This window comes from Hemiscyllium ocellatum, chromosome 48 (genome assembly GCF_020745735.1).
Source record: "Hemiscyllium ocellatum isolate sHemOce1 chromosome 48, sHemOce1.pat.X.cur, whole genome shotgun sequence".
In the NCBI taxonomy this organism is placed as follows: domain Eukaryota; kingdom Metazoa; phylum Chordata; class Chondrichthyes; order Orectolobiformes; family Hemiscylliidae; genus Hemiscyllium; species Hemiscyllium ocellatum.
In genome coordinates, this window is record NC_083448.1 from 6,316,206 (window position 1) to 6,332,717 (window position 16,512).

Sequence of the window (16,512 nt, forward strand, 5' to 3'; positions counted from 1 at the left end):
ATGATTTGGAGAGGCCAGCGTTGAACTGGGGTGGATAAAGTTAAAAATCACACTACACCAGCTTATAGTCCAACAGGTTTAATTGGAAGCACTAGCTTTCTGAGCACTGCTGCTTCATCAAGTACTTCAACATATTATCTGGGCTGACACCAATTGTTAAAGTTAACCTGAGAATGTAACTTTTTTACAAAAAAAGTTTGTGATTTACATATGAAAGAAGTGAAACTAACATGGTCATTCTAACAGAGGAGAGACTTAACAAACAAAGTATTTTTCAATGTAATATTTCAGTTACAGCACACTGTAAACTTTTGCTACAAATTACACTTGTGTACTCCATAACCACCTGATGAAGGAGCAGCGCTAGGGAAGCTAATGCTTCCAGTTAAACCTGCTGGACTATAACCTGGTGTTGTGTGATTTTTAACTTTATTTACACTAACATTGTACTTGATATAGAGTCACAGAGATGTACAGCACGGAAACAGACCGTTTGGTCCAACTCCTCCATGCCGAACAGATATGACCTACTGTGCTTTTCCAGCACCACTCTAATCTTGACGCTATACAATGTTAAGGTCTGAAAATATGTTGCTGGAAAAGCGCAGCAGGTCAGGCAGCATCCAAGGAGCAGGAGAGTCGACGTTTCGGCATGAGCCCTTCCTGAAGAAGGGCTTTTGCCCGAAACGTCGACTCTCCTGCTCCTTGGATGCTGCCTGACCTGCTGCGCTTTTCCGGCAACATATTTTCAGCTCTGATCTCCAGCATCTGCAGTCCTCACTTTTTCCTAGAACCTATACATTGTCAGTGAGTCACGATCTAACTGCAGGTTATTATAGATTGGCCACTATTGAAAGTATTTTTCAAACCCCCTTCTATCATTATGATTGGGAAAAACTAAATGGAATTTGGATAAAGATGTCATAAACGCCGGAAAGGACACAACAAGATACAATTCTTACATGTCACGTTGTCTGATATGATCAAGACAAAACAACATTGATGTGAAAACAGAAAATGCTCAGTAGGTTTGGCAGCAACTGTGGTGGGAAAAGAGTGGCTGTATCAATTCAGATATGGCTTTTTTTTTCCAGAACTAAAGTGGAGGGAATGAATGGAGGGAAAGTGGTGGTATTTATGTTGTTGATGGAGGAGGAGCGAGTGGTAGAGATGGTGTAAATAGGTGGAGCACCGTTTGCGAAGGGGAAGCATTGTTCAAGCTTGGTGGTGCGCCCGGACCATCTTGCTGGTTGCTCAGAAAATGGCGGCGCACTGTTGACGGGAAGCGGCGCGACTGAATGGCCCAAGCGTTGGAGTCGAGCCGCCGTTTGAAGGCGGGATTTTGATTTTATTTTATTTTGTTTCATTGATTTGTCTGGGACACCGCTCGCGGCGGTGATTTGGAGGTGTTGGGCCGGGGCGGTGACATCCTGGTCGCTCGGGTCGCGGAGGTGGGTGCACTCTGCGCATGCGCCGAGCTGGCTCCTCCCCCACCCCTCCGAACGCCAGGTGTGGTTGTGTTACCTGTGCCTTGGGGCTGCAGCAGGAAGGATGCACCAAACCAACAGACTGCAAGGTCGTGGCTTGGGTACCCTCGGAGGCAGAGTCTGAATTCTTCCCCAACCCCAATAATCCATCAATAAACCCCCCAAACTCTCCCTCCCCCACTATCAACAATCTTGGGAGGAATAACCATTCACCATGATTATTGTGCGGTCTCCACTTATTGCAATATACAGCAATAAGAGCTGCCTTCATCGAACGACACAGGATTCTTCAGAGAAGTTCACCGAACAAGTACAGATCTCAGACTTGTGCTTGAGCACTGTGCAGCCTTCAGGATTCAATATTGACCTCAATAGCTGAACACCACCTTCTCATTCCTAAACTCATGTTCCAGGATCTGTCTTAAAATTGTTTCAGCATAACCAACCTATTTTCAAAAAATCATAAGTATTTTTTATTTTTCCTTGGTTTACATTGACCGTCCCTTTGCCTGAGTTTGTTCCTCTGTCTGGGGTTCATCTCCACCAATCTGCTGCATTTTTACCATCTTTACTAAGCAACTATTACAAAGAAGGGTCATGGGGATTGATTAACTCTGCTTTCTCTCCACAGATGCTGCCAGACCTGCTGAGTTCCTATTATACTTTCTCTTTCTGTGATTCATGAAGTCCTTGATAGGGTCAATGTTGAGAAGGTATTTCCCCTTATTGGACAGTCTAGAGGGCATTATCGCAGAATAAAGGGATGCTAATTTAGCCCGAAAATGAGGGGGAATTTCTTCACACAGAAGGTTGAGAGTCCTCTGAACTCCTGGTCAGAGAGCTGTGGGAACAGGATGTAAATTAAAAACTAAGATAGGCGATTGAGCAGCAGGGAAAGTGTAGAAATGTGGGCATGAGGAATGTTGGATTAGCCATGGTCCTATTGAATGGCAGGGTAGGCTTGCGGAGGCAAGGAGCCAACTCTAGTTGCTATTTCTTGTGAACCAGAAACTGACCTGGAAGAATCAGTTAGATACTGTGGCGATGAGAATAGTTCAGAGGCTTGAAATCTTGCAGTGATTTTCTTGTCTCCTGCCATCGTTTTGGTCTTGGGAATACCGGATGGAGTAAAACCGAATTGCTTTGTTTATTATTTGTCTGAAAGACCCTGGCAGGTTTTGATACCTGTGCTTTGATTTATTTTTTTTTTACCCATTGCAGGTTAACACAAAATGAACGTGCTGAATGAAATTTCCAAGGAGACAGTGGCACGGCCACTGAGCCGGAGCGAAGTGCTGGGGATGCTCTTCCGTCTCACTTTGGTCGGTGCTGCCACATACTTTGGTATCAAATGGATGGTGGATACCATAGATCCGACACGGAGACAGAAGATGGAAAACCAGAAAAAGGTATGGTCGTGAAATATGAGCCACTGTGAACTACTGGTAATCTGTGTGAAGAAACAAAATTGTTCGGGATTGTGATGAGGCGACTAGATCACAAAAGCGTATCTCAAATCCATTTGCAGTTGGTCCATCATGTCCTCATCAGAAGTGTGGTTTAATAGTTTCAATCTCCATCTTGTACGATCACCATGCCCTTCAGAGGAATGATCTCTTTGTGATTTCTCTTAGCAATAACTTCTGAAATATTAATTTAGTGTGGCTGTTGGTTGCACTGTTGATCAAGGGAATAAAAGGTGTAGGCTGCCATTTCAACAGACATTGCTGGAAAAACATAGTATGTCTGGTAGCACCTGGGGGGAGAAAGCAGAGTTTACATCTTGATCCATCTTCAGAAGTTGACCCAAAATGTTAACTCTGCTTTATCACCACAGATGCTGCCAGACTTGCTGTGTTTGCCCGGCAGTTTTGACTTTGGTTTCTGATTCAACCATCCGGAGCTCTTTGTTGCCATTTCAACCCCTCCCTGTCCCTCGTTATTTCAGTAAATTTGGACACACATTGTAGAGTTTATAATGTCCACTGGTGTCATGCTTGACTGCAGCCAACATATGTTATTTGAACTGTTCTCTAGGCAGCAAAGCTGATGAAACAGATTGGTGTGGAAGGGATCAAGCTGTCAGAACATGAATTGACAATAGCGTCTCATTTGGTGGATCCCAGAACACTGAAAGGGGTGAGTGGTTTCTCCTGATGTCTTTTGACTTTTTAAATCAGTGACGTGTCATTGGAAAGCTACTTATCTCAGTCTGGTCAGTGCTGTTGCACTCTGAGTTGCAAGCTCACGTCTGGCTCCCATCACCTAACTCATTGCAGCTGATATCAAGGAACGTGTCAAGTACCAACACAAAGGAAGAAGAGCTGTCTATGCACTTGCTGAGGAGCCTATTTCAATGCAAAATGTGTTGATGTGCACAAGTTGCTCAAAATCAGCGAAATCCTGTATTAGGGTGACAGTGAGGGGATAATGGTCCATTGGAAAGGTTTCACTTGAAGAGGCATGCTCTCAACTGTTGTTGACTTTCAGCACTGAAGATGAACTGCTGATCCCAGGGTCAGTTGCTGTAAAATCAATATGTAACTATCCTTGTGAGGTTGCAAATACATTCTCAAGGACAAGTACATTATAAAACTGTCTGTCCGGTATAGTCCTACTATTTGTTTACTATTACACAGAATGAGGTATTTCTTTGAATCGTCTTTTGGGAGTGGAACTAAGCTGTACTCCACTGTGTGTTTTTTGACTCCATCTGTGTTACTCAATCAATACATTTTTGAGCCCAAAATTTAAATTGGGACAACACTGAAAGAGGACTTCAGGTCAGGTCAGATGTTTAAACATCTGGTTGGATAGGTGGTTTTAAGTAGACACTGAATTTTAGCTCTGAATAACCATCTAGTTGGGGATTGTCAGATGTTAAAATGGAAATCTCTGCAACAATCATCAAACTTGCCCATTCGGTTTGGGTGGGCGGAGGCTATTTTCCCTGGAATGTCCAAGGCTGAGGGGTGACCTGAGAGAGTTTTATAAAATCATGAGGGGCATGAATAGGGTAGGGTAGGTAGTCAAGGCCATTGCCCCAGGGTGGATGTCCAAAACTGGAGGGGCATACCCTGAGCGGGGCAAGATTTAAAAGGGATCGAAGGAGCAACTTTTTCATGCAGAAGGTGGTGCGTGTATGGAATGAGCTGCCAGAGCATTTGACAGGCATCTGGATGAGTATATGAACAGGAAGGGTGAAGAGAACAATGGGCCAAATGCTGGCAAATGGGACAAGATTAATTTTGATTACCTGGCTGGTGTGGATGACTTGGACCAAATGGTCTGTTTCCATGCTGTGTCTATGATTCTGTGAACAGAGGCAGACTGAGTGACATTGAAGCAATGGAAATACTATATTGACACAACAATGCAACAAAAGGAAGAGGGTCAGAATCGATGGCTTAGTTGTCTTTTATAGCAATGCTTGTGGGTGGAGAGGAACAGGAATGAGTGTATTTCCTCCACCTGCAACAACCCAGCCAGCAAATCCTTCCTCTGTCAATTAGACACCCTTCTCCTCCTACTCCACTTCCCCCTCCCAAGAATCACACTCCCCCCTCTAACTGAACTAATCAGTTCAGGCTTCTGGTCAATGGCACATCAGTCAGGAGACAGGAACTATTCTCACGTGAGCCTGACTGTTAATTTCTGCAGATATTCAGGAAATGCATTTGTCTGGGTCTCCCAGTTTGCATTATCACCACCAGCCCGCCCAACACAACTCTCCACTAGGTGAAAGATGTGATTGAAAAATCCCAAAGCATGACCTGGCAAAAAATCCTGGGAATTTATACTGTCCTGCCTATTGTATCCTGTTAAAATAGGTTAAGTGCTCATTCATTGCAATTTCATTGAGATTGGTGCCGCATTTGGGTACTTAGCAGTCACTGCTCCTTGCCTTTATTTCTTGACCCATTCCAATAGGTGACATGGCGGGACATTGCTGGGCTGGATGAAGTTATTACTGAATTGCAGGAAACAGTAATTCTCCCATTCCAGAAGAGACACTTATTCCGTGAATCCAAACTCTTGCAGCCACCTAAAGGTGAGGCTCGGTTTGTACTTGAAATCGACTCCGGGTAATAGCTGACGTGCCGTGCAGAGCTTCATGATGATGCGTGTGTTTCAGTGTGAGATTTTGTGGTATTTAACAAACAGAACATAGTAATGGCATTTGAAAGTTCTTCAGATACAGCATGGGGTGAAATGCAGACTCAAGCTTTTTCGTAGAATTCCTGCAGTGGTGATCGAGGCTATTTGGCCCATCGATTCTGCATGGACCCTCTGAAGTGCATCCTAGCCAGACCATCTCCAATTCCCATAGCCTTGCGTTGATCATGGCTAAATCACCGAGCCTGCACATTCTGGAACACTATGGACAATTGAGCACAGCTGACCCGACCCATCCTGCACATGTTTGGACAGTGGGTGGGGGGAACTGCATCACTCCAGCAGGAGCCCACGCGCAGACAAAGAGAACATGGGGACTCCGCAAAGTCAGTCGCCCAAAGCTGGTATCAAACCTTGGTCCCTGGTGCTGTGAGGCATCAGTGCTAACAACTGTGCCACTTCATGTCCTTTGAAACCAAAAATAAAACTTTCTCTACTCTTCTGAACTGCAAGTAAAGTTTCCTCGATACTGTCCCCGTCAAACACTCCCAGAACCGGTACAGGAGAGAGTTCGATACAGTGCAAAGCTCCCTCTCAAGTCAGTGTCCAGGCAAGCACAGACTTGGTTCTATTTTTCTGACAGCACTATGTTTTTTTGAGTGATCAGTGTCTTGCCTTCCCCAGCTTTGTGTTTCAACAGCAAGTCTAGTCCCTATCCATGAGTTCGGGAAAATCTCACTAAAACACAAATTGAAAGATCTGGCAGTGTCTGAACAGTGCAAAGCTCCATGATTCTGTTGCAAATGGTTGTGCTTGAAGACCATCAAACTGAAACATTGGCCGTTTTCTTTTCTTCTTCTTGTTCACATGCTGACTGTCCATCCACGTTGGATTTCATGTTGGATTCTTCTTTGTCTGGCTACCTACAGGTGTGTTGCTGTATGGCCCTCCTGGTTGTGGGAAGACCCTCATTGCTAAAGCTACGGCAAATGTGTCCGGCTGCCATTTCATCAACATGCAGGCCTCCGCATTAACTGATAAATGGTACGGAGAGTCGCAGAAGCTGACGGCTGCCATCTTCTCTTTGGCTGCAAAAATTGAGCCTTGTATTGTCTTCATTGATGAAATAGGTAGGTACTGACTCACTACAGACTGGTTATTCATCATGAACATTTTTCCCTAGGATCTGACAGAAAGGCATATCTGTTGTTCCATGTATAAACCACTTTTTTTACCTCTTTGATTTGATTTAAGCCTGAAACTCAGTCTTGGTCATCTGTTAGTCTGAGTTATCTCTTGCACACCCAAGCAGAGAAACGTAGTGCACAGCTTATTGAAGGGGGCAGGGGAAGTTGAGAAAGCACTTACTGTAGAATATGGGATCGGACACTGTATAATAGGGGAATGGAGTACAGAAGCAAGGGATTTATTACAACACCATGTGAAACACTGGTTTGACAGTAACTGGAGCATCTTGTTCATTTCTGGGCATCACACATTAAGAAGGGCATGATAGTCATTTGGACAGGACGTTGAAAAGATTCAGGAGAATTGTTCCAAAGAGTTGCATTTGTCAAGAAGATCTTAATGTAGAAGCAGGCCGTTCGGCCCATTGAGTCAGCTCTGCTGTTCATGCAGATCATGGCTGATCTGATCATCCTAGACTCCACTTTCCTGCCTTTTCCCCATAACCTTTCTACTGATTAAAAAATGTCTGTCTCCGCCTTGAGTGTACTTAACCCAACCTTGACAACTCTTCATGGCAAAGGATTCCACTGATTCCCTACTCTCTGAGAAGAAATGACCCCTCACCTCTGTGTTGAGTGGGCATCTCCTCAGTCATGAGAATACACCCTCGAGTCTGAGACTCCCACAAGGGAAAACAACCTCTCCACATCTATCCTGTCAAGGCCATGAAGAATCTTGTGTTTAAACAAGGTCGCCTCCCATTCTTCTAAACTCTTGAGTACAGGCTAACGTACTGACCCTCTCCTCCTCCTGGTCTCAACCTAGTGAACCTTATCAGGTCTGACTCCAATGCTGGGAGATGCCCAAAACTGTTCTCAGTATTCCAGCTATGACTCGTGCCTTGTATAATTTTAGCAGGACTTCCCTATTTTTATTCTCAATCCTCTTTACAAGGTTGGAGAACTTCAGACAGCCTCCTTGGTGAGGTTAAAGCTGACAGCAGATTTAATCGATGTGCCCAAAACCATGAGTTGGGAGAGAGTTGATACAAAGAAACTGTTGGCGGATGGATGGACATGGGACACTGGCAAAACAAAAGGCCAATAACTTTAAATCAGTGTCTTAGAGTCATAGAGATGGACAGCACGGAAACAGACCCTTCGGTCCAACCTGTCCATACTGACCAGATATCCCAACCCAATCTAGTCCCACCTGCCAGCACCCTGCCCATATCCCTCCAAACCCTTCCTATTCATATACCCATCCAGATGCCTCTTAAATGTTGCAATTGTACCAGCCTCCACCACTTCCTCTGGCAGCTCATTCCACACACGTACCACCCTCTGCGTGAAAAAGTTGCTCCTTTTATATCTTTCTCCTCTTGCCCTAACCCTCGGCTCTTCTCCTTCTGGTTTCCCCCACCCCAGGGAAAAGATTTTGTCTGTTTATCCTATTCATGCCCCTCATAATTTTTATAAACCTCTCTAAGGTCCTTCCTCCACCTCTAATGCTCCAGGGAAAACAGCCCCAGCCTGTTCAGCTTCTCCCTGTAGCTCAAACCCTCCAACCCTGGCAACATCCTTGTAAATCTTTACTGAACCCTTTCAAGCTTCATAACATCTTTCCGATAGGAAGGAGACCAGAACTGCACGCCATATTCCAACAGTGGCCTCCCCAATGTCCTGTACAGCCGCAACATGACCTCCCAACTCCTGTACTCAAAACTCTGCCCAATAAAGGAAAGCATACCAAATGTGCATGAAACTAATGATATGTGGTGCCTAAGAATGTGGTGGAGGCAGATTCAGTCAGGAATTTCGCAAGAGAATTGGATAATTATCTGACGAGAGCCGATTTTGGAGCATTGCTGTGGGGAAATTGTTGTGGGCTAAATGGGCATCTCCATGTGCTGTAACCAGTCAATGATTCTAAAGAACTGTGGATGCTGTAAATCTGAAACAAAAACAGAACTTGCTGATAAAAGCTCTGGCAACATCTGCGGGGAGAAAGCAGAGTTAACAGTTTGGGTCGAATGATCCTTCCTCAGTGATTGTACATCACTCAAACCTGTCCAAAAGGTGAGTACCACAAGGCTTGTTCATGTGGCTAATGTGTAACCCCTTCACAATCTGGTTTCTTGAACCCTTTGCTTGATGCCAATCTGCATACTTTCGATTTTCACCATTGTCTGTCTGTTTTCAATCTGTCAGATTCCTTTCTGCGGAACCGCTCCTGCACTGACCATGAGGCAACTGCCATGATGAAAGCGCAGTTCATGAGCCTGTGGGATGGATTGAGCACTGACGCAGATTGCCAGGTAGATGGGGTTCTGCCTGAAACCAACAGGTTAAGAGGTAAAACTTTGAACATAGATAAAGCAGTGTGGAATATCTGTATTCCTTATCACAGACAACAGTAAAATGGTACATTTTACCAATAGAGGACTTCCATGAAATTGAATGAGAATGGAAGTGCACCCAGTGATTTGACTAAAAGTTAATTATTTCAAATCTTGCAAATTCAATTCAATTGCTTTTATCCAGACTGTATTGCAAGCAGGGTTAAGAAACTTCAGTACAATTGGATACAGCACTGACTATAAAGGAATGTCCAACCAGGAAAAGCATTCACATTCATTTCTCTTAATTAGCAAGATACACATTTCCCAGTTTCTCAGAGGGTAAATGTAGTAAATCTCGCAGCCTTCAGTTTCCTGTTTTTGTGCTTGATGTGTGGCCTTAAGTTCCTGTTTTCTGTAGGTGATTGTGATGGGCGCTACAAACAGACCTCAGGATGTAGATCCGGCCATCTTGAGAAGGATGCCCAGTACGTTCCATGTGGACCTGCCCGTGAGTGTTTGGCAGTACATTCTTGAGCTGTTGTGATGCTGTCATTATTATGGGCATAGTTGGATATGTATACCATTGTTCTATGGTTGCAATGGAACAATAATTAATCTTCCGGTGACCAAGTTGACCATTTAAATACCACATGTGGCAGGTTTTAACAACAATATCAATATCAACTCAGTTTCTTAATAAACACCGGTTATTGTTTTATTCTCGAAGCAAAACATATTCAATGAAAATGCTGTAGTTGATTGAAAACACACAGTCGCTAATGTAGAAATGCACTTCCTTGTCAATATCCCCAAAAGTCAGGGACGTGCATGCGCTCGTACTCTCTGTGGCGCTCTGAGGAAAAGAAGAGAAAAGTAGATTTCTCTGCAGATTGGCTTTCTGAAAAAGAACATTTCAACCAATGGGTCATCCTTTAAAGCAAAAGGAAGCCTCGAATATTCTCTGTTGGTGTGATGTTCTGGCATATGTGGGCAAGATATTAAAAATATAAGGCTCTTTCTGTGCCCAAATTTGTGATCATTTATTGAATTTTCCAATGCAGGTTATAAATACTGCAATCACATTTTCAGAATCCAAGACACAACCTGCATTGTTAGAAGTGATTGTATGATTGAACAGTGTTTGCTGGGCAGTTGAGACTGCCAATAGGTACTCTAGCAAACAACTTAAGATTTTAAAAAGCTCATTTACGGTCATTAAAAGCGACATAAATTCATTTGCATTCTCTGCAAAAGAAAAGCAATCTGTTCCAACCTTGTCCCCAATTTCCAAGAAGCCTTTGTGGGGTGTTCTCAATGCTATAGTTTCCCAATGCTTTCAGTCACAGTACCTCAGCCATTACAGTCGACTTGCCACACAATCTTTTGTCTCCTCATTGTGAAATTCAATTGAAATTTGGCTTTCGTGTGTCAGTTTTAGTGAGTGCAAGAATTAAAGTATTGGTGACGTCTCTGTCTCTACAGCAACATTTAAGTAATCATTTCTATGTAATCCCACAGAGGCAGCGACAGCGGCATGAGATTCTGAAGTTGATCCTTTCTGGTGAGCGTGTACGTGTCTCATGCTTCTCCCTCGCGTTTATCTGTTAGCCACGGCAATTTCTGATGTAATTTGGTGTTTATTGATTAGTCTTTTCTCTCTGTTTAAAACGTTCCTTCCAGTTAAACAGTGATGTGAGACTGAAAGAAATAGCGGAGAAAACGGCCGGTTACTCGGGCAGTGACCTACGGGAGCTTTGCCGAGAAGCAGCCCTGCACCGGCTCCGAGACTTTGTTCGGAAGGAGCAAATGCACTGCATTGAGAGGCAGCTGCAGGCTGATGACTACAAGGGAAGGTACTTTTCATTGCTGTGCCTTTGCTATGTTTGACAATACTTGCACTTTATATGCAAAGCTTTATCCCACTATGTGAAAGTTGACAAGAGTGAAAGGGAGATGACGTGGATTAAAGATAAGGGAACGTGTCCTTTCGTAGGAAAACATAGGCAACTTGTGCCCATGTCTCTGGACAGTCACTGGAAAAGAAGAAAACAATTCTAATGTGAGACAGCATCTGTTCCCAGGTTGAGACTTTTCTTTCCCTTCACAGTCAACACTTTAGGGTGGCACAGTGGTTAGCGCTGCTGCCTCACAGCGCCAGAGACCTGGGTTCGATTCCCGCCTCAGGCGACTGACTGTGTGGAGTTTGCACGTTCTCCCCGTGTCTGCGTGGGTTTTCTCCGGGTGCTCCGGTTTCCTCCCACAGTCCAAAGATGTGCGGGTCAGGTGAATTGGCCATGCTAAATTGCCCGTAGTGTTAGGTAAGGGGTAAAATGTAGGGGTATGGGTGGGTTGCGCTTCGGCGGGTCGGTGTGGACTTGTTGGGCCGAAGGGCCTGTTTCCACACTGTAAGTAATCTAATCTAAGTAATCTAATCTAAAAAAGCCCCAGCTTAGACAGAGCCAAGGCACATGAAGAGTTGCCGTGGAATAAGGCCAGAAATTAACTAGTACCTATTGTTATGAAGGCATACAGTATCTTTTTAAGAGAGTTGAAAAGCTAGCACAGACTGACAAAGCACAGCGAGTCCTCAACAAGGTAACGATGGAACACTTGGTCGAAACACACAGCAGCTGGGTTGCCATGAAACCAAAATAAATTCAAATTCGGCCAATCAATTTGAATTCTGGTCCAAGATACCAAACTCCAATCAAATTTGAATTTAGTATGTCGATAATATAAAAATCAATGAAATGTTCCGATGTTTTGGGGTATAAAACCAGGCAATTTGAACAGTTAGGAGGAGAACTGACAAAGACCAACAAATGTAGACTGCTAGCTGAAGAGCTGTTTGAAAGGTACCTGTCCGTGGGGAGTTTGTGCAGCAGAACATCGAGGCCAACCTGGAGAGAATCTACAGAGGAAAATGGGCAAAGCTGACTGGTTTTGAAACGTGATTTTGGTTTTTGTTTGTTTGTAAATCTTAATTGAGATTTTTTTTATCAGACTAGTATTGTAGAGTGGGAGGTGAAAGATAAGTTTAAGAGAAAGGAATTGGAAACAGTTGGTGCTTTTAATTTCTTCTGTTGGACTTTGAAGAATAATGTTGTTAATTTTAATTTTAAATAGTGACCTCTGGTATCCTTCTTTGCCTCTTCTAACGGATTACGGCAGGAGGTGAATATTTTCTGTGTGGCTGGTTTAAATGAGCAGAGAGGTTTACCCTGTGTCGTAATACTATGGAGCCATTGCCCAATGATGGGGTTGAGGAGGTGAAAAAAGATTATTCAGATGGGGAGATGGTGATGTACAATAAATCTGCTCGAAAAGACAGCACTGAAAGATGAATCACTTAGAATGATTGGGCTGCAATGTGAAGTAGCCATCAAAGTTCAGTCTGAATTAGTATATTAGTATGGGAGGATAATCTGATGCACACTTTTTGTTTCTTTTCAAAGCTCCACTGATGAGGGTCTCCGAGCAATCACTCAGACAGACCTCTACCTGGCCTTGGAGAAGTTGAAAGAATCAAAGGCAGGAACTAATGTCCTGATGCTGCAAGACACTCCCCTGGACTGAATGAAGCACATAAGGAGCGAGACTAAACAATGGGTTTTACACGTGCAAGTCGCTTTCTTTTGTTTTAGAGGCAATTCCGTTGACTTCTCCATATTCCAGTTCACTTTCACAACTGGTCTACTCTTCCCTTGTGAAATTGGATTCTGAAGAGATGCTGAGCAACCATCAGCCCTCCTTTCTTTCTGGCGATCAGACACTCCCACTACTGGCTTCATGAGAAGTAGTGTGATGTGTGCTGACAGTGAAGTGAGTCAACCTCATTTGGCCTCGGATGAGTCAAAAAGACTGGCAGTTGTTGTCCCACCCTCGCATTTCAGTGGAGAGCTGTTAAGTAGCTCAAAGTGAGGATGGCTGAGCTATGTTTTCCTATCCAGTCTCCTTTCCAGCAGTGCTGCCAATGCCATCTGCTGTCTTACCAAATGTGATCTTTTCTCAGTGGCTGAGCTGGGGTATTGCGTATCGTCAAGCTATTTTGATGCTGGATAGGTGATAGAGCATGGCCATAAGAGGAGCAGGAAGCCTGCACTATTGCTTCCCAATCTAATTCCCCAACCCAAGTGGCGATGTTGGAGAGGGGCAGAGCTGGATGTGGTGGAGCTTAACATTATTGAAATGGGCATGTTGCTCCAGTTGCTATGTCAAGGTCAACACGCACTGCGCCCCTGCCCCCTACCCCTTGTGGCACTGTTGTGGCCTATCTTAAAAGAGCAGCAGGAACGTCTGGTTCCCTGGCCAGCGTTCCTCTCCTGATCAATATCACAAAAGTTGCTGCTGTTCAGGAGTTACTGTTGTCTGAAAAGTGGCTGGTTTTGCAATCTCCACTGATTGGAGCATTTCATTAGAGCATTAGCTTAACTCACTGGAAAGTGTTTTCTCTTTGCGTTCCAAGCTGAGAGTTTGACATGGCAGAGGCATGAGCACATGATTCAGACTGGCACCTTTTGTTCACTGCTGAAGGAGTGCTGCCCTGTTGAATGTACAATCTTGTACACAGGGTGTTCAAACCAAAGCCTTGTCTGTCCTTTGTGGATTGATGCTACAGATCTGTCAGCAGTAGATACAGAAGGCAAACTGTTCTCCTGAATAAAATTTATCTTTTTCCATTTGTCATCACAAATTAGCTGCTATGTTTCTTACATTCCAGCAATAACTATGCTTCATTTGGTTGGAAAGCACTTGTGGATGTGAGTTCAATTGAAATGCATCTCCTATCTACTAACTGAAATTAATTCATCAGTTCCATTTATTTCCTCTTTGATCACTTCATGAGGAATTACAAACTACTTCTGTGTTTACAACTTCACCTTTTTTTTGTTTATAGCTGTCTGTATAACACAATGTGTGGTTCAGTTTCTCAAACTTAAGAGGTTCAGTCCTTTTGGGGTGTATTCACGATCAATCTCCTCCTACCTACGGTCAACGTCAACAGGTTGTGGATTGGACCTTTTGGCAGAGACTGAAGGTGGAGAAGAAGAGCATTTACCTGACACACCTCATCCTGACTTTAAAGATCTCCATCAGTTCACCTCTCAGTCTTCCCTTTTTTTCCAGAGAGGATACCCTCTCAATTCTTGAATGTTTTATAAATGTTGTTGAGTACATCTGTGTTTTGTTTGTAATGTGGAAACCTGAACTTTGTGCAGCACTCTGTGTGATATAACCAAGATTGTGAATGAGTTCATCATAACTAACTTGTTTTTGAATTGGATTTCTCTGAGCTTTGTCATCCTGTGTTTCCATTTCTGATGATTTTTGAACCTGTGTACCGAATTCCATTTTATGCTATTCCAGCGACTCTCTTTGTCTCAGGATTTCTCCTGTCAGAATGGTGCCTCTCCAGTTTGTATAGTCAGCCCAAATCTCATTCTGTGAGCTCACAAGGAAAAGGGTGGCTAATTGGCTGGGTAATTGGAGAGTGACCACTAATGCAGCTCGTGTCAGGATCTTGATTGGGACTCAGTGATGAATTGTCGTTCGGTTATCCGCACCTTTGTTTCTCTTAAGTGGTCTCACCTGAGCATTGAATGGATAAACCTCATTTCCTTTTCTTCAATCTCTGACAGTCACATGAGAGTCATGGGTTCAAACTGGGCAAACCTCATTTTAGGAACGCGATCTGGGTGTGCACATAAAATAGGTAGGAAAATGGTGTGGGTGTTAACAATGGGACACCAATGAAATAATGAATCATAATAGGCTAAATTACCTTCCCTATCTGGATCAATTATGTGATTTTAAAGGGTTAAACTGCAGTTTCAATAAATCTCTGCAAAATGTAACTCTTGAATCTTCTTGTGCTCTGAGATACGCTTGTTCAGCCCTCATGACAAAAAAACATTCTGGTGATTTTATAATGAAATAAAAACTGGAATTAAGGTTTGTTTTTGGACCAGAGCAAAACCGATGCATGAGGGGTCATTTTTAGCAGGTCTTCAGCCACGTGCTGCAGCCAGCAGCATGACCAGGTTGTCCCACTCTCAACTAAGTGGAAGGAAAGCTGTTAACCAGGTCAGAAAACTGGAGTGAGTCTGATAAGACAAGGCCAAATATGAAAGAAAGATTACATCTTGCAGCCTAATTTTATATCGAGTTACTTTGTCATTAACTTTTTTAACTATACTGTCTTGTAATTTGGGTTTTCAAATTTCGAACAAATCCTTAACTAAAATTCTGTGACCCGCAATTCTCTGAAGATCCAACTTTATGATGAGAAGTTGGTATCAATGCGAATGTTGACATTATTATCTTCATAATCAATTACTAGCTAACTTTATTTCGAGAGAACAGTGTTCATTTGTGATGTGGTCAAGTAAAAGAAATGTTGGATACTTGGTGGGGGGGATGCAGGGACAGAAAGTCTGTTCAGCATAATTCAGTGGGAATGGTTGAAGTGTGTCAATATTTTTCAATCACTTCCCCTGACTTGAGGTTTTGCAGAGGCGGGCAGATTTTGATGTAGCTGAATTCAGGAGATAAAAAGACGAAAATTGGTGCTCTTGGTGTTGAATGATCCTCCAATATTTCACTGTTTGGGGTGAAAGCCATGCATCTCTGCAATGATGTGCGCATGTTGCAGGAGTTGAGTAGAAACATTTATTGCCAGTGTTGATTTATTGTTTGAACATGTTTATAATTTGGTGATTTTCTTTTTTAAAGATTTGTAGCTCAGGTTGGTGATAAGTTAGATGGCAGAGCTTGATGGCTTTCAAACATTTCTGTCACCATGCTAGGTAACATCTCCGGCTTCACTGGAGACACTGTGATGATATTACCTAGTATGGTGATGAAATATCTGAAAACAAACCTTCAAACTCAGCGAGCTAACCTATTAATGTTTATAATTTACGATTATTGACAATAGCTGGGAAAGGAAATGTTGTTTTGGCTGTTTGTTATGAATGTTCTGTAGTTTACCATGTTTTCCATTAAATTATTTGTGTGAAATAATGTTACAAAATAAACAGTTCTCAGTTTTGTTTGTTTTAAGTCATTTCAACTTTAAACCATGTGGTGGAAATGCTCATCATCTGCAGAGGGAGGAACAGAATTGAGGTTTAAAATCCAATCTTATTCTTCTGAAGAAGCATCAACTGTTTATTGCTCTGCAGACAGTGCTAGATCTGTGGGGGAATTTCCAGCACATTTTGTTGTTAGTTCAGATCTCCAGCATCTGCAATCTTTTACTTTTGAGATTATCCAGGGTGTGTGGCTCGTGGTAATCTGAAGGCAGTGTTATGCTGTGGAACAAGAAGTGTGTTGTTTTGTTGCTAACCTAACATGTTTGTTTTTCAGTCCATATGCTTA

At 43.1% G+C, this 16,512-nt stretch overlaps 1 protein-coding gene across 3 annotated transcripts; it reads left to right on the forward strand.

Annotated features, from left to right (window-relative positions):
• Positions 1-1,260: 1,260 nt before the first annotated feature.
• On the forward strand, positions 1,261-16,162 carry LOC132836976 (outer mitochondrial transmembrane helix translocase-like). Of its 3 annotated transcripts, none has more exons than XM_060856576.1 (11): positions 1,439-1,451; positions 2,119-2,200; positions 2,709-2,896; positions 3,525-3,626; positions 5,418-5,538; positions 6,533-6,733; positions 9,002-9,108; positions 9,551-9,640; positions 10,651-10,701; positions 10,813-10,985; positions 12,588-16,162. In XM_060856576.1, exons 3-11 carry the CDS (start codon positions 2,720-2,722, stop codon positions 12,706-12,708), a joined length of 1,143 nt encoding a protein of 380 aa, XP_060712559.1. In that variant the 5' UTR covers positions 1,439-1,451; positions 2,119-2,200; positions 2,709-2,719; the 3' UTR covers positions 12,709-16,162. The 3 variants fall into 3 exon arrangements, with proteins under 3 accessions (XP_060712558.1, XP_060712559.1, XP_060712557.1); XM_060856574.1 differs by lacking the exon at positions 1,439-1,451 and adding an exon at positions 1,541-1,576; XM_060856575.1 differs by lacking the exon at positions 2,119-2,200 and having other exon boundaries at positions 1,261-1,451.
• Positions 16,163-16,512: the final 350 nt, after the last annotated feature.